At 34.5% G+C, this 19,133-nt stretch overlaps 1 protein-coding gene across 1 annotated transcript in view; it reads left to right on the forward strand.

Moving 5' to 3' along the window:
* The window catches only part of USP32 (ubiquitin specific peptidase 32), a 189,546-nt gene that overhangs the window by 107,117 nt on the left and 63,296 nt on the right, over positions 1-19,133 (forward strand). The window contains exons 6-10 of the mRNA XM_036836787.1: positions 11,120-11,251; positions 12,891-12,998; positions 14,852-14,967; positions 15,345-15,407; positions 16,922-17,005. Coding sequence (XP_036692682.1) covers positions 11,120-11,251; positions 12,891-12,998; positions 14,852-14,967; positions 15,345-15,407; positions 16,922-17,005 — 503 coding nt within the window. The remainder of the gene's footprint in view (positions 1-11,119; positions 11,252-12,890; positions 12,999-14,851; positions 14,968-15,344; positions 15,408-16,921; positions 17,006-19,133) is intronic.

The raw sequence follows: 19,133 nt of genomic DNA on the forward strand, positions 1-19,133 counted from the left end.
GCCTTTGTTTTTCATCGGAAGTTACAAGTCCCTTGAGGACAAGGCTTATATCCTATTCATCTACATTCTAAGTACTGATTTAAACATTTGATTTCCCCAGGAGTGAGCAGGAAGAATATGTTGTTTTAGGATTGTAGGACTAAACCCATACGAGGGAGAAGGACCAAGATAAATCATCATGTTTGAATAAGGTTTAACAGCTTCATAGTATGTGAGTGTTCATATAAAGACATACATTTTTAGGGTGAAAATGAATTATATTTGTAAATTTAAGGAACTGCTTAAGGTTGCAAAGTTACTTTGTTCTTAGATCTTACCTTTAAAACTTTTGGTTAGATAAATTATGTGAGCTACAGAAAATTAACTTACTTCAAATACTAAAGAGAATAAGCTATCTGAACTAATTATTTTCTCTCCTCCTGTAATGCACCCATTGGTTTCCTTGGTGGCCAGAGAAGTAAATTGGTAGTGTGTGGTAAAAACTTGAAGAAATAAACTGTGCTTTCAGTTTTCTCCGTTATCTATAACATTTTTAATTGCCGATCTCTTGGCTGAATTTTGTTGTATACTTTTTTCTTGTAAGAGGAATACACCAAAATAAAAAGTTAATCAACTATTAAACCACTATTGTATATTGGTAGTTACTAGCCTTTATTAAGCTTCAGAATTATTTGAAGAGGGTATTAAAAGTGCAGGTTACTGGTTCTGTCTTCAAAGATTTTTATCAGTGGTCCCTAGGACTCTGTACTTTTAATAGATATCCAGGGTAATTCTGATATAGATGGACCATGAACTATATTTTGAGAAACAATACTCATGTGGTATTTAGGAGTTCTTCGGACTCTTGAGTCAGACACTCTGGCCCTGCTACTTATTATTCATGTAGCTGTGGGAAATTTAATCTCTATGAACTTCTTTTTTCATCTGGAAAACAGGGATAATGATATAACTGTACCTCATAGATGTGTTGTAAGGAGTGTGGGGAACGAAAAGTATTTTCCTCTACTTATCTTGGTTTCATTGGGTGGGGCCCTTTAAATTAGACTAACAAAAGACAGATAACAAGAGAAAAACATAAGCTTACTTTCTTACTATTGATACTTAACTAACTTACTTATGTACCAGAACTTTCAGTGATGAGTAACTCAAAGGGGTGGTTAGAGCTTGAGCTTATATAGCATCTTAGCAAAGAGCAATAATTTTATGGAGATGTGACAAGACAAAAGAAAAGGACTTTGAGCTGCTAGGGATGGCACATTGTGGGAAGGCAAATACATGGAGAAACTGTTGATTGATATGGCTGGTTAATGAGGTTTGTTATGTAGATTCTTTCCTTTGGTGCTATCTCCAGGTTGATAAGTATCTAGAGTGGTCTCTGGTGATTAACTTCTATCCTTCCTGGTAGAAGGGCAGGTAAGACATCTTTATAAATTAGGCTAATAGGGGGAGCTGGAGAGCTTTTTTTTGTATCAGCTTCTTCTCAATTGCCTTCAACTCAAAATAACCCTTATGCTAAAGTGGCATGTTTGGGGTGGTATATGGTGCTACCCTTCAGGAATACATGAGATAGTACCTTTTTTAAGGGACTCAGCATTATGCCTGATATAGAATAGGTAGGTGCTTTACAATGAGTATGCATCCTCTTTTTTTTATTTTTGGCCGGGCCGTGTATGCGCTGCATGAGGGATCTTAGTTCCCTGACCAGGGATCAAACCCGTGCCCCCTGCAGTGGAAGCATGGAGTGCTAACCACTGGATCATCAAGGAACTCCCTGCATCCTTTTGTATTAGTGAACACTTGGCTTGGGAATGTCGGTGAGCTTCATCCCACTTTCTCCAGAGAGTAATTGTTTTGGGAGCAAGCAGTTTTCTAAGAGAGGACTGTAGATCAGTACAAAAATTAACTCATCCATGTCTGTGGGAAGAAAGTGTTTTTCTTACCAGTTTGCTTTCTTTTATTTTAGAATTTATAAAAATAAAGAACAAAAATAAACTAGTACAACAGACAACTCATTTGCTGCTGGCTTCAGCAAATGGCTCCTTTCTTAGTGGGCTTTCCTGTGAAAGCATTATGACAGTCAGAATTACTGCTATATTTCTTACAGAAATTCTGACATGGGTAGGTTTATATTCTGATATCTGTGATTTATCATATTATTTATAAACTCTCAGCTTCTGTGGATGTCTTTGCAGGCTCTTTCACTCAAAGAATATTTGGTACATTAAACTTTTCAAATAATGTGTCAGGAATGTGGAAACGTGGGATAAAAATAGAGAATGTTATTAACTGATTTATAAGTAAACAGAAAATATTTATTTTAAAGCATCACTGACTCCATTTAAATTTGTGTAATGACCCAAGGTATCTAGGAAACAAAAAGGAGTTATAATTTTTCACTTGTAAATAACATTTATGTTAGAGTGCAGATGTCTTTAATTACTTTTTCACATACGATTATAAAGTAAAATTTGAAGTCACAGTAAGTTGAACATACAGCCATTTTTAATCAAATTTTTTCTCTTTCGTGTAAATCACAAATGAAACTGGGGTGCTATTTGTATTCAATACAGAGTTAGAATAACTAACTGATTTGATTTACACAAGATTTTAGATTTTGTCATGGCCAGTACAGTTTTTAGAACTTCAGATTCCAAACTATTGTTACCTTACCTTTTATTTAAGAAATTGAATTAGAACTTTTTTTTGGCTGCACCACCTTGCAGGATCTTAGTTCTCCAACCAGGGATTGAACCCGGGCCCTCAGTAGTGAAAGCACTGAGTTCTAACCACTGGACCGCCAGGGAATTCCCTGAATTAGAACTTTAGCCAAAAGTCCAAGTTTTTATGCTTGAGTAGATCTTAACCAGATTTTTATCAAGACTGATATATTTTTCTTTTTTTTTTTATTTTTATAAATTTATTTATTTATTTATTTATTTATTTTTGGCTGTGTTGGGTCTTCGTTTCTGTGCAAGGTCTTTCTCTAGTTGCGGTGAGCGGGGGCCACTCTTCATCGCGGTGCACGGGCCTCTCACTATCGCGGGCTCTCTTGCTGCGGAGCACAAGCTCCAGACGTGCAGGCTCAGTAGTTGTGGCTCACGGGCCCAGTTGCTCCACGGCATGTGGGATCTTCCCAGACCAGAGCTCGAACCCCTGTCCCCTGCATTGGCAGGCGGATTCTCAACCACTGCACCACCAGGGAAGCCCCCTATTTTTCTTTTATAATTTGCTGTTTAAATACCTAAGATTAGATTTCCTAAAAAGATTTTTTTTGTCAAATATACAGTGTTTTTAATGACAAGTTAATTTTTAAACATTTTGATATTCAGAATCAGAGAACATATATAGAGAACATAAACATGTTCTATATAGTTAAATGTTTGAAATAGTTTGGTACAAGTTTATTTTTATTATTATTGATATCTGAAAGAAGATTCTACTTTCTAAGACTAACTAGTCATTTGGCTTTTTCTTGTAATAGCCTTTCCCCACCCATTTTGTTCATGGTTATTTAGCACCACATAGTGTTGGAATTTGGAGCCACAGACTATAAACTCAAAATAATTTGTTTTAATCAGCTTTTTACAAATTTAGTTCAGTGTATCAAATCCCCTACTATTGTACATGCATAGTCCTATCCAATCACAGTCTGGCATCTCTCTGCTTGAGTTTGAAGGCTCATCCTTTAGATGCTAACCTTTGAAATGTCTACATTCTAACCGAACTGTCTACTAATTCTAGGTTGAACTGCCATCTTTAACACTCTTTTTTTGTCACTCACTGGAAAGTAAAGTTCTCTCTTGTTTTTTGTCTTTTATCTTGTGTCCGTAGCATAAATCCTTCTATAGGTTATCCTCTTCCTTTTTTTTGAATTATAGCAGAATACAATGGTTATTCTTTTTGTTTTCCTGTCCTATCACTACCTGTTTTTCCTAGAGACTTTTACACATGCTTTTTTACTTCTGCTTGTAATATCCTTCTTCTGCCACACTAGTTTTCCTTTCCCTGGTCAACCCTTAGATGTTCTGTGTGTACCTCTTTAAATATCAAGACTTCTAGGGCCTCACTGCTTATGTGCTCCCTGAAAACCCTGTATCTCTGTTCCTTCATTGTACTTTCCACACTGGATTAAAATGACCCATTTTCTCTTCTATTAGAATCTAAACATAATTATTTTGTTCACAATCATGTCTATAATTTTTAGCACAATGTCAGGCACATAAAATGTTTTTATTGAATGTTTGTAGAATATTAAATGATCTTGACTATAGCTCCTGTACTTTTTTTTTTTTTTTCCCAAAAATGCTTTGGAAGGTTCCAATTTACCACATACAGATTGAGCCCTTACTAAAGGAGGCACTATACTCCTTGTACATTATCTCATTTAATCCTTGTGCCACCTCTGAAGTTCATTTTATCTCAGTTCTAAAAATGAGGAAACCACAGCTACAAGAAGGTAAAGAAACTTTCTCAAGATCAAATGGCTAATAGGTGCCAAAATTGGGATGTTTGAAGCCCAGAGTGCATGATTAGTATCATTTTAGGATTTGAAGACAGTTTATTGACACACAGTCATTTTTTCTTTAATCTTTCATGAGCAGCTTGTAATTGCAGATAAAAGGAGGTGGTCATGTGATAGTTGTGGTTGTGGTGAGCCATCTTCCTCAGACTCACTTCAGACAATCTTGCAGCTTCACTTTTCCAATTTCCTTTTTTTTCCCCTTGGGATACCTTCAAATGATTATTATTTTAAATTTCTCTTTAATAATTAACTTCATTTGACCCAGGCAAGGTCACTGAATGATTCCCCATTTACCAACAGTGAAATAGGTAATTGGAAGAACTAAGATTTTAAGAACTATGTTTTAAGAACTAGTTGAGAGGTTTTTTTCCTTAATGATGACCATCTTTTCATAGAGTTTAGCTATATTATTTGGAAGAAAATATGTGTGCTACCTCTCTCTTGTAAATATGTTTTTTAGAGTTTCCCTAAAATGTATCATAAGCGTGATTTCTTTTAAGTAGTAGAATCTGGATCCTGAGGTAATTAATGTAGTATTTTGGGCTAATTTTAGGGCCATTGAACTCATTTTGATTGGTTTTCTTTTCTTATCTAACTCAAATTTATATAACTCAAATGCTTTATTTTAGCATTTATTATCTCAACTAAAAATATGCATATTATTATATTCCCTTGCCACATTTTAGTTTGCAATGTTAAAACCTCCTTTCAGTAAGAGAAAAGTACTTCAGTGATTCTTAGGCCATAAACTGCCTAGTAAATCTGCATGTCCCTCCTTCATTATCCTCTTATCTTGTTGTAAATAATGTAAGGCTTAAATAGATCGCAGAAGGTCATTGCTTTTGAGAACAGGTTGCTTCCTCAGAAATGTTAAAGAACTGTGTTACTGTTTGAAAATACTTGGATATTTTGCTTGGCTTTGTTTTTGTTTTTGTTTTTAAATAAGAATCCAATTCTGGCATTAAAGAACAATTTCTGCAGCTGGAGCCTCCGGTAAGGTGGGACTTGATTAGGATGGCCCAAAGGGCAGGCGAGGAACTATTTAGAATGTTGGGAATATAGTATGCTGCTGTTGTGAACCAGAAAAAATTATACCAATAGGTGGGTGATAAATTAATTCCCATTTAGCTGGTAAAGTATAAGTTTTGATATTTATTTATGAATTGCAAATAGAGTAACTACTGCAGTTGTTAGCCTCTAACTTCTTTAAGTGAAAATAAGGTTAGTTATCTTTCCTCTTCTCAGCAATTCAGCTGCCAACTCATGTAAAATGTTTGGGTAATGATAATATATATAACTTACTTTAGCATGCTTTTGCAAATATTTGATTAACAAATTACAGTCTGTAACTATAAATGAACAGATCACATAAACTTAAAAGGGAGCTGTAGCATAACCAATCTGATCATTTTTGTCTTCTAAATATGTTCTACTTACTTGTCTTTCCACATTTCTACTTCAACAAAAAAAATGTGTTTTTTAAGGAGATTAATGAACTTAGTTTTCAAAGGTAAAAACATTTGGGAGGAAGTTGATGTGAATTTTCTGTGTTCTAATTTAGTGTATTAACTGAACACCAACTGATCAGAAGTACTCATTGAATACCCATTATATGCTCAGTACCTAGATGTATAAAAATGAGAACACAGTTTCTGTCTTCCACCTTTGGTTTCAGTGTCAGATTTTTTTAATCAGCAGATCTACTACTTGGAAGAAAATTTAGAATTTGAGAAAACTGTTTCTCTGGAGGAACAGAAGAAATTTCTCTTTCTTTCTTCCTTTCACATCATAAATGGAGTAAACAGACATCTTATTTAGGAAAATGAGGCAGTAATGCTCAATTTATATATCAGACTCCTGTGATTACTCTCCCTATTGCTAAAATTTTAAATTATTCCTCTTAAATAAATTCAGTCATCTGGGTATTTGAAGTAGATACTTCTGTTAAAAAAAAAAAAAAAAGAAAACTATGGGAATTCCCTGGTGGTCCAGTGGTTAAGACTCAGCACTTTCACTGCAGTGGCCCGGGTTCAAACCCTGGTCGGGGAACTAAAATCCCGCAAGCTGCGCAGCACAGCCAAAAAAACTTAAAAAAAAAAAAAGACAGACAGAAAAACCAAAACTGCTAAGGAATAGAGTAAGAATGAATGCTTTGAAATCACTAGAAATTTAAAATACATTGTTCTTGTCTTGCCAGGTAACTTGTAAGCTACTTGTCCGTTAAAAAAATATTTCTGGAGTGCTCAAAATGTACCAGATATTATTCTAAGTTTTAGAATATAGCAATGAATAAAATAGACCAAAAAGCCTGCCTACAAGGAGCATATGTTCTAGTTGGAGGAAACAACAAACAAAACAAATAAGTCTTAGAGAGCAAAGTAAAGCAGGGAAGAGGGATGGAGGAACATCATTGGATGGGGTGCAGTTTAGAAGATCCCGAGAATGTGACATCGAGTAAAGATCTGAAAGAGTTGTAATAGCCATGCGGGTATCTTGCGAGAAGAGTGTTAAAAAAGTTTTGAAGCAGAGAAGTAGCATGATTCTGCTTAAATTTTTCTTCTGAAATGATGTTTTTATTCTTAGTGAAATTAACTCCCCCCCTTTTTATGAATTGTCTGTCTTGTACTTGTTAATTTATTGTAATCTTAATGCTTTTTAATTCCGTATATTGATGATTTAAACTCACTTCTGTTCTTAGCTGCCCACTAGGCTATTCTTAACTCAGCAGTCAAGAGTGATCCTGTAGGTTGGATCATGTCACTCCTCTGCTTTAGATCCTCCAATGGTTCACAATTTCACTTAAAATCAAAGTCCTTACAGTGGCCTGTATAATCTGACCCCCATTTTCTTACTGACTTTTATTTTTGGATATTTGTCTCTTGTGGGGAAATTGCTATTATTGTTATGCTTTTTCTCTTTTATGTTTTCTTACATGTTATTAATGTTATATAGGAAAAGCATTGATTTTTATATATTTATTTTATATCCCTACAGATTTTTAAACTCAATTATAATTTTTAAATGTTTTCTCTTTGAGTTTTTTGGAATGCATTCTACTTATATGCAAATAATAACCTTGCTTATTTTCTAACATTATACCTCATATTCGTATCTTATTGCATTGGTGAGAATTTTCAGAATCATGTTAAATAACGGGAAAGGTTCTACTTTAGGTTGGGAAGTAGAAGGACATGAAGGATCTTCATTCCCATTTTAATAACATGAAATCACTACATAAACCAAGCAATCATAATCTTTAAAGCCACTGAAGACATATCAATACAAAGAAATCTTAAAAAACAAAGCAAAACTGAACTCCAGAGGGACAAGTGCTTCCTAGGTAATCAAAGAATATAAAGGTGCTTTCATTTCTGAGGCCAGAGGCTGAGATTGGGGCTAAGGCTGCCAGAAGAGTGAGCCTGCCTGAGGACAGTCTTTGCTGGGATGAGGAGAATCCAGCCAAACTTTGAAAAACCCGTTTCAGATTTAAATCTGAAGGAACCGCAAGTGCAAAGATAATCCTCTCCACCCCGTAATTCTGTCCTGTGGAAATTTTGCTGAGACTGGGGTTAGGCAGTTTCATGAGCTCATAATTTTGAAGTCTCAAAATCTTGAAGGTTTCAGTCTCAAGGCTCTGTGGTCCTGAGCTGCTGTCATTTTATGGAGTTGCAGTCTTGAAGTCCTGTGGTTATGCAGTTTCAACACAGGTATTGACAAACATTTTCTTTAAAAGGCAAATAGTTAATATTTCAGACTTGTAGGCCATATGGCTCTTTGTTACAATTACTCAACTCTGCCATTGTAACACATTAGCAACCATAAACTATATGTAAGTAAATGGCATTGTTGTGTTCTAATAAAACATTATTTATACAAACATGCATGCAGCCTTCAGGCTGGAGTTTATAGATCTCCAGTTTCAAAAACTAGCAGTTTCTGAGCTCACCTTCAGAGCATTTGAACTAGAGGTAAACTTAGTCTAACCAAAGCTGCAACTAAACTCCTATCCAAAATCTGTCATGATTAATGATATCAGATGGACATTATGGACTGGGTGTTTCCTGTTTTCATCATTGCTCTGTGTAGATACTGATTTCCATCTGGTATCATTTAATTTAGTCTGAAGAACATCCTTTAACATTCCTTTTGGTACTGTTCTGCTATTGATGAATTCTCTCAGCTTTTGTTTGTCCAAAAAATACTTTATTTTGCCTGTGTTTTTGAAGGATATTTTCATAGGATATAGAATTTGAGATTAACAGTTGTTTTTTTTTTTTCTCCTTTCAAACCCTTTTTTACCCCCATTAATCTTCTGGCTCCCTTGTTTTCGAAAAGAAATCATTGCTTATCTTAGTTCCTGTGTTTGTAATGTATTTTTTCTCCCCTCTCATGCTGCTTTTAAGATTTTTACTTTATCAGCAATTGGATCGTGTCTTGCCTTGGTTTGGTTTTCCTTGAATTTTTCTTGCACAAGTTTCATTGAACTTCTGTCTATGGGATTATGGTTTTAATCAAATTTGAAATTTTTTCAGCTGTTATTTGTTTTAAATATTTTCTGCCCACTCTTTTCTGGGACCCCAGTAACATGTATGCTATACTTTTGATATTGTCTTACAGGTCACTAAGAGTCTACTAATTTTTTCAGTCTTTTTTTTCTCCTTATGCTTCCATTTGGATAGTTTCTATTGCTCAGTCTTCAGGTTCACTGACCTTTCCTCTGTATTTTTTAATCTGCAGTTAATCTCCCATGAATTTTTAAAATTTCAAGTACAGTTAACCCTCCATATCCACAGATTTCGCATCCACAGATTCAACCAATTGGGGATTGAAAATATTTGAAAAAAATTTTTTTCCAGAAAGTTCCAAAAAGCAAAACTTGAATTTGCCACGTACCAGCAACTGTTTATATAGCATCTACATTTTATTAGGTATTATAAGTAATCTAGAGATGATTTAAAGTATACAGGAGGATGTGCATTGGTTATATGCAAATACTACACCATTTTATATAAGGGCCTTGAGCGTCCTTGGATTTTGGTATCCACGGGGGTCCTGGAACCAATCTCCTATGGATACCAAGGGATGATTGTATTGTACTCTTCATCTCTAGTAGTTTCATTTGGTACTTTTTTTTTTTAATAGTTTCTGTTTCTCCTTTCAATATAGTCATGGTTTTCCTTAAATTCTGGAGATATTTATAATGGATGTTTTAAAGCCTTGTCTGCTAATTCCATCATCTCTGTTATTTCTATGGCTTTTTCTATTGACTGGTTTTTATCCTGGTTTTGGATCGCTTTTTCCTGCTGTTTTATGTACATGTATATATTTGGATGCTAGACATTATGAATGTTATATGGCTAATGGATTCTATTGTCATCCTTTAAAATAGGAAGTTTGTTTTGTTTTGATAGGGAGTTATTTGTGGATCAGGTTGATATTTTCTAGAATTTTTTTTTTAAGTTTTTTGGGGGCAAGTCTGGAGTAGCCTTTACTCTAAGAGTTAGTTTTTCCCCTACTGATTAAGTGTGACCCTCTGAGTCTGTGAATGCTCCCAGTGTTCAACAAGGTATCTCCGCTCTGGCTGGTCAGAACTTAGGCATCTCCTAGCCCAGCCTCAATGAATTTCACTCTATGCGTACATAGCTTAGTACTCTGCCAAAACTCAGCAAGACTCCTGTTCATTTTTCTGGAGCTCTTTCTCTACATAACTCTTTCCTCTCCAGTATTCTGCCCTGTAAACTTGAGCTACCTCAACCTCCCTGAACTACAAGTTCTATTCTTAACTCAGTGAAATTTCACTGCTTAGGTTCCTCATACCTTGCCAAGGTCTGGGAAGAGGCTGCAGGCAGAAAGCCAGGGTAATGGAAGTACTCACCTTGTTTGTTTTCCAAATCTTACTTTAGTTCCTTGGAGGAACTAAAAAAAAAAAACAACAATGCACATATAGAATGTAACCATAGTTGGAGTTTACCTGTGATTTTTTAAAAATACATCTTCTGATAAATGAGGAGAAAAAGATGTTCATGTTTTCATGATGCCCCTATTACCTATCACATTATAAATCCTGTTCTACTCTCTGTCTTATTTATTGACTTTATTACTTATAACATCTTTTGTCATGTTCATTTTCATTTATTTAATAAGTATTGAATGTGTGTAGTTACCATATCAACAGGATGGATTAGACGTGGGATCCTGCTATTAGGATGTTTATAGTGTAGCCAGGAGAGAATATGTATATAGAATCACTAAATCCAAGATACAGATTGAAAATTACCAAAAATGAGTACAGATAAAAATGGTGTGGGAAGCCAAAAAAAAGGTCTCAGTTGTTTCCTGTTTTGCATATTGGATTTAAATGGGGAACTGCAAAAAAAAAAAATTTTCCATTTTAAAGCTTCTTATATGTTAATTTGAATTTAATTTTCATTCCATTTTAAATATAATGTATTTGTCTTTCAGAGTTTTGTTTTAGGTAATTTTTAGCAATTTCACTGGGAAATTAAAATATATCCTTAGAAGTTACATTATCAGGATGAACTAAGTGCCCAGAAGAGAAGACTGAGGTTTTATAATCTTGTTTGATTTGACTCTCAGTGGAGGAATCAGACATCATTGATCTGGAGAAACGCTATTGGTTGCTGAAGGCTCAATCCCGAACTGGACGATTTGATTTAGAGACATTTGGCCCATTGGTTTCACCACCAATTCGTCCATCTCTAAGTGAAGGTAGGAATCATTCTATTTCTAGTGTTCCTTGCTAAACACACATAAGACCATCTTTTATTTCTAACCAATACATCTTAACTCTAAAAGGCTATAATGTTACAAGTTTGCAAGTTTCTTGCAAATAGTGTAGTTCAGTGGGAAAAAAAACTAAATTGGGATTTATAGTCTTGAGCTTCCTATTCTACCTATGTAGCCTTGAATAAGTCAGTTTTGCTCTCTCACCTGTATATTCTCATATATAAAACATTTTGACCGAGACAGTGGTTACAAAACTGTACTCCAATGAGGTGCCTCAGCATCTGGTGCAGGGATTAGGGAGGTGGCCACTGAGCAGGCAAAGCTCTAGGCTTCCACACATAGCCCCACCTCTTCCCTCACCTCAAGAGCCTCCACTATTTTTCTTTTACGTAAGAAGGTTCCACTGGGGAATTCCCTGGTGGTCCAGCGCTTCGGACTCTGCACTTTCACTGCTGAGGGCCCGGGTTCAGTCCCTGGTTGGGGAACTAAGATCTTGCAAGCCGCGTGGCGTGGCACCAAAAAAAAAAAAGGAAGAAGTTTCCACTGTTGTATCCCTCCCTCCCTCCCCTGCCCAAAAAAGATTAAGAAACCACTGGACTGGACCATCCCTATGCTCCCCACTTAGCCCTAAACTTTTCATGGCTATAACTTTAAAAAAAAGTTAGGAATGCAAAGGGTAGTTGTTGGTGATATCACAAAAACCATATTTGGAATCTGAATACTTGGGTTCTGCTTCTGGTTCAGACCTTTTTAAACTTTTCTAACTTTTGGCAAGTCATGTAACTACTTCTACCTTTGATTTTCTACTCTTTAAACGGAAGGCACAGAAGTAGAGTCTTACAGACAATCTGTATTCTTCACATTCCCAGTGTATTTCAGAAATACCTGTTAGGGGAGCCAGAACAGATAGGGCTTGTACCTACTTCAAAGGTGCAGTAGTGTTTTTACCTTTCTAGAATTGGAGAGTGATAAGTCATTTTATTTGAAAACAAAATTATTCCATTTCTATTTTTTATAAAAAGTTTGAAAACCACAGGATTATATTATAAATTCCCTTTTATTTCTGAATTTTAAAATATTTATAAATATTAAGTAATACAAAGAAGACTGCAGTACAGAATTTCTTTCTTTGGTAATATAGTGTGTTATTTTTCTTTGCTTCATGAAAGAGCTTAATGGAGCTTATTAATAACAACACAGTATATCTTTGATATGCGGTTCAACTTTTCTTCTTTTTTCCTTTTTCTTCTTAGTCTTTCCAAATAAGGATAATTGTGGTCTCTGACATTTTTTTTCAGTTCTTGATTTTTTAAACTGATTTTTATTTTTTACATGCTATAGTCATTTTTAGCTATAGGAATTGATATAAGATAGAGACAGGCAGGCAAACAAAACCAAACACTAAATGATAGTAATGTATTTTCTGCTAGAAAGTTAAGCTTTATAATTATACCAGGAAAAAGAGAAATACTTCCTAGGACAATGGGAACTACTGATAAACTTTTTTTTTTTTTAATTCAGTCAGTTTATGGGAAAGAGTCATGCCTCCTTTCATAAACATGTCATTATTAACACTAGGAAGTTTGTTTGTTGTGATTTACGTTGTCTTCCTATTTTACAGGTTTGTTTAATGCTTTTGATGAAAATCGTGACAATCACATAGATTTTAAGGAGATATCCTGTGGGTTATCAGCCTGTTGCAGAGGACCCCTGGCCGAAAGACAAAAATGTAAGTGTGTTAAACATTGTCACAAAATTTGCAAACTATACAGCGAAAAAAATCAGCATTCATTCATATAAAAATCATCTGTGGATTTAGGCTTGAATTTTCATTACTTTGGCAAATAGCAGTCTCACGTTGAGGTTTTACTGAGGTCGCTGTAAGGATTCAGTCACCTATTTTCTGTGGAGTGATTTGGGATTTGTCATTAGTAACGGGGTTGATTTTTCCAGATGAATGTGCAGTTCATGATAAATGAACTACATCAGTCATGATGTATTTGAAAATGTTAAGCATTGAGAAAATATTTCCTGGTAGTCTATAGAGAATTTTGTGTCTTGCATGACTTGAAGTATAACTTATTTTCTGTCACTTGAATACATTAATATTTTATTAGCAAAGTGAAATTTATGATCAAAACACAGTTTTATTAAATAGTAAAATGGTCTTTTAAGCCTAACTAAAATGTTATAGTGTAATTTATAAGCATAAGTATATTAAATTAATAAATCTTAACTATATTTGAGAAAATGCAACAGTTTACATTTAATTGGAACCTGATTCTAATATATTTACAAGTGTCATTATCTCTGTGTCTTTCTAAAATACAGCTTCACAAATGTTGCCTATTTGGGGTATGCTACTTGTTATTTGATATTCTTCAGTAATGTGCTATGATGCACTCCATTGATTTAATAGCATAATTATTATGGGAGTATATGAAATAGATAAGTGTGTAATCTAAAAAATTTATATTTCTTTTTTCTTCCCTGATATGGTATACCATTATTCTAACCTGGCTTTATGATAGATTATTTGTTCCCATTAAAGTTCAAATATTAAATAAAGAGGCCGAAATCTTTGCTTTTCAATTGAGGTTTATTATTGCCTTAAAAATTTTTTTAATTTCTTTTTTGCTAGTGGAAGTTAATAAACTAGAGTGATTCATTTGATGTTAATTAGCAAAGTGGTGCTATTTCTAATTCTTAGTCTGTTGTATATAAACAAAGAATTGAAGAGTTGAAATTGTTCTTTGGCAAAAAATGAGTGTGCCTTAATTACATTGGAGAGGCAAAATCTTTATACAGTTATCCCACAGTATCTGCTGGGAATTGGTTCTGGGACCTTCTCAGATACCAAAATCCATGGATACTCAAGTCCTTGTATAAAATGGCATAGTATTTGCATATAACCTATGCACATCTTCTTGTGTACTTTACATCATCTCTAGGTTATTTATAATACCTAATACAATGTAAATAGTTGTAAATACAATGTAGATGCTATTAAATAGTTGCCAGTGTGGCAAATTCAAGTTTTGCTCTTGGGGACTTTATGGAAAATTTTTTTCTTAATTTTTATATATTTTCGATCTGTGGTTGTTTGAATCTACAAATGTGGAACCTGTGGATACAGAGGGCCAACTGTACCACCTTGTTATTGTTGATTCTTAATGTAGATGGAATATTTTCAGCATTGTGAGAATCAACTCTGAAGTGATCAGTTTTAAATATTAGAAATTAATTTAAAGGCTTGAACTACCTCCTCAAAATCTGTGAGGTATTATATAGTAATATGGCTCTTATTTTTCAGTTTGCAAGGAATTTAACTCTAGATTTGGGGGAAGGATAGGGTTCTCCAACCTGGCTAATGATTTAGATAGAGAGACTTAGCAAGTACGTGTAGGAAGTCCTACAAGTTCAGAGGACTTTAATGACATAGTCTGCTCCAGATGAGCAGACTTAATCCAGAATATACTTGCTTAAGAAACTAAGTAATTTTACTAAGGCAGCTTCCAGTAAAATGTATTGTACTTCAGAATATAAAAGTAATTTCCCTCCATAAGAGTTTCTTTTCTTTAGTTTGCTTCAAGGTGTTTGATGTTGACCGTGATGGAGTTCTCTCCAGGGTTGAACTGAGAGACATGGTGGTTGCACTCTTAGAGGTCTGGAAGGACAACCGCACTGATGACATCCCGGTAAATTCTGGTTGTATACATCTTGTTGCATGTAAATTTCCAACAGGAAAATAGAGTGAAAAATTTTAAAAAGAGATCAAGAGAAAGGGATTTGTTATTACCTCTAGTTGCTATATTATGCTACTCAAAATATCCATAGCTGAAGGTACAAAATTGGGAAAAGAATTTGCCTTCGAAAATTTCATAAACTGAATGTATTGTGTAAAGTAAAAATGAAACCAGAGGGAAATTGGCTTAATTTTTTAAAGGAAGTGTAACAATCTATTAATGGTAATTTTAAAAAATACTTGACCAAAATATCGTATACCTTAGTCACTGACTAATAAAGATGATATCTACTCTTTTCTAATTATGTCTTTGGGTTTCTGTTTTTAAAGGAATTACACATGGATCTATCTGACATTGTAGAAGGCATATTGAATGCACATGACACCACAAAGGTGAGTCTCGCTGGGACTAATCCTTTTCTAAAAATATCTTGTACTCTGAATTGATATATATAGTTTATATACATATTTAAATCTCTTCTACCTCATCCCCACCAAGTGCTTATTTGGATCTGTGGTTACAACACCTCCAAGTTGTCTCTAAAGATAGCCCATTCCATCTTTAAACAACTCCATTAAGTGTTACATACATAAAAACATTTATTATATTTTATAAGCTAGGCATTTTATAAAAATTAAGTAGACACAGCCCTTGCCATCGTTTATAATCTTTATTTCTCCCATTTTAATAAGTTATGGTAGGGCTAACCTTATATTGAGCGAAAGAATGCACCGAAAAAAGGAACACATATTGTATGATTCCATTTATATGAAGTTCGAAAACAGAGGCAAAACTTAAAAATGGTAATAGGTGTTACAACAGTGATTTCGGGGATGAGTGATTTAACTGGGGAGGACCATAAGGATATTTGGGATGATGGAAATGACCTTTTATCTCAATCTGGGTAGTACATATATTCTTTTTTTTTTTTTAATTTATTTATTTAATTTATTTATTTTTGTCTGCACTGGGTGTTTGTTGCTGTGTGCGTGGGCTTTCTCTAGTTGCGGTGAGGGGGGGCTACTCTTCGCTGCGGTGCGTGGGCTTCTCATTGCAGTGGCTTCTCTTGTTGCAGAGCATGGGCTCTAGGCGCAGGCTCAGGAGTTGTGGCTCACGGGCTTAGTTGCTCCGCGGCATGTGGGATCTTCCCGGACCAGGGCTCGAACCTGTGTCCCCTGCATTGGCAGGCGGATTCTTAACCACTGTGCCACCAAGGAAGCCCCACATATATTCTTTTAAAAAATTTAAAAAGTAATATTGGTAAAGGTCTCTTCTGAGTTCTTTAATGGCAGCCAGAATAAGCATGTAATAGCTTACATATATTTTGCCTTCTATATGAAAATGTAATTTTTGGTACACTTCGACACCAAGAAAATATTGCTTTACTCAACTTATAAGAGTAATGTTAAATTGTATTTTGGGGAAATGTAATGTAGATACTCATTTTTTTATATTTATTAAATTCTGTTAAATCTCTAAGAATTCTGATAAAATTGCCAGATATTTCTAAGAAGGTCTTAGAAAATTGTTAGGATCAAAGGGCACAATCCAAAGAGTCTGCAAAAATGCTTTCAAAATTAGTAAATGCTTCATTTTCCCTACTCAGGGCGTTTTGTGGGTTCCATAAGTAACCTTTGAACCAGAAGATACTGTGAGTTATTTCCCAGGTCTTATTGGAAGAAGAAGATTGTTGGTGATAAATTGTCCTCATTGCCATTGACTATTTCAACAAAGTTTGGTTACTTTTAAACTTATCCTAGCTGGCCTACTTCTCAGATGAACACATAGCATCTCCCTTAAATTATTGGTTTTCTTTCAGACATATGACAATTAGAAGTTTAATAAACCAGATTTTATTCAAATACTATAAAAAATGAGATCTTTTAAAATACTGTTTCTCTTTCAGATGGGCCATCTTACTCTAGAAGACTATCAAATCTGGAGTGTGAAAAATGTTCTTGCCAATGAATTTTTGAATCTACTTTTCCAGGTATGTTTAAGGTAAATGACAGGTACAGAGGACAGTGGTACCAGTAGTTCTGCATCTTTTCCATTATGTAATAGTTATTACAACTGGGCTACAAAACCATATATTATAAAAAGAACTACATTATCCCGTACACAACCTGAAGGATGGTGAGAGAGCATGAGTGCCTACTGAAGCTTCTCAAAGTCATGAGACGATAGGAAAGTAGAATAGAGCTGATTATGTTTATCTTACAACTAATGACAGAGGAGAATGTAGACATATAGAGAATAATTTAAATTGTAAAAGCCATTATAATTTGCTATTTTTCTTCATTGTTGTCTTGTTTAAAGGCCCCTCCTAACAAGTAAGGCTGTGTGAACAGAGAGATGGATCATAAGTAGGCAGCTGTAAATTTTTCACAAAATATACAATCTTCCCAGTTAGGAGATTATCTTAGATGCAAGACTGTTTCTCAGTTTTGTTTTTTTTTCTAATTCTTTAGAAGGTCCAGAAAAGATTGAAGGAGAAGGAGGAAAGAATAGCTGCTAGCAGTGAGCAGACATATTTTAACTGTTTTCCCAGTTAAAATACTTCTCTTGCTCCAATTTAAAAAAATAACTTATGGTTTCCCATTTTTCATGGTTCTTTATAAATATTTGTTGATTTAATAGTGATATTTTAGATTCTCCTTATTATACTTTCCTTTCCTTGTAAAAGCACCCCTGTGAAAGTCAGGTTTAGTATCTTTGTATGTATCATGGTCTTCCATTGCAAATAAAGAGTAACTTGTCTGCGACACAACGATGTTAGAATAAATGGAAATTGAACTCTTCATGATAGCTAATGACTAATTAATGTATATTTAAAGCATATGCAATCTGATAAGCCTATAATATCCATATAAATCACTCAGCTGCTCCACTATCAGTTTTCAGCAGGGATTTAAGTTGATGGCTTTGTAAAATAAAAAATTTACAAAAATAATATAAATCACTACTATAAGCAGAAATGACTTGCTTGGTAATATGAAAATTGATCACCTATTTTTTTATCTCATTTAAAATAATATTCTCAACTACATTAAGTCATAATTAGTTATATAAACATTTTGACCACTTAAGTAAGCTTTATGTTCACTTAATATATGAGTAAGCAGACTGTTATGCTAATTTGTTTTATTTTCTATCTGTGTCTTAAAATAGGTAGAGTTAGCTGGTAAGTTCAGTGATAAAAGCTTGAATTATGCTCTTATTTTATTTGCCAAGATCCCACACTTGCCTGAGTATTTAAGTGTAACATAAGTATCAGTAGAATTAGTAAACCATTCCTGTGGTAATACTTTATTTTCAATCCTTTTTAATAAACTCAGTGCCCAATATTTTGCAGAGGAAGCATGCTAAACATGAGCAGGATCTTCTATCTTATACATTTGTCAGAAAGTATCAAATGTTAAATAATGTGGTAAGCAGAATAATGCACCCTACCCCCACCCCCACCAATATCCATGCCCTAATCCTTGGAACCTGTGAATATGTTATTTTGCATGGCAAAGGGGATTTTGCAGATGTATCAGTTTAAGGACTCTGAGATGGGGAGATTGTCCTGTATTATCCAGATGGGTCCAGTCTAATCACATGAGTCCTTAAAAGTGGAAAATCTTTCTCAGCTGTGGTCAGAGAGAAAGAAATGACGTTGGAAGAAGAGTGAGAGAGGTGCAAGTGGCTAGCTTTGAAGAAAGAGGAAGGGGCCACGAGCAAAGGAATGTGGGTGAACTCTAGAAGCTGGAAAAGGCAAGGAAGCATATTCTTCCTTTGACCTCCGGAAAGGAATACAGCCCTGTTGCCATCTTGATTTTTAGCCTAGTGAGATCCATGCCTTACTTTTGACCTACATAACGGTAAGATAATGAATTTGTGTTGTTTTAAGCTGCAAATTTTGTGATAATTTGTTACAGCAGTAATAAAAAAACCAATACAGAGAGAGATAATCCATATTTATAGATTGGAAGGCTCAATACTTTAAAGACGTCACTTCCCCTTCAGTTGATTTAAAGATTTGTGCACTCACAGTCAGAATCCCAAAAAGTTCATTGTTGTCATTGTGTTTTTGTAGAACTTGACAAGCTGATTCTAAATACACAGAGAAGTAT

This window comes from Balaenoptera musculus, chromosome 20, assembly GCF_009873245.2.
Source record: "Balaenoptera musculus isolate JJ_BM4_2016_0621 chromosome 20, mBalMus1.pri.v3, whole genome shotgun sequence".
Taxonomy (NCBI): Eukaryota; Metazoa; Chordata; class Mammalia; order Artiodactyla; family Balaenopteridae; genus Balaenoptera; species Balaenoptera musculus.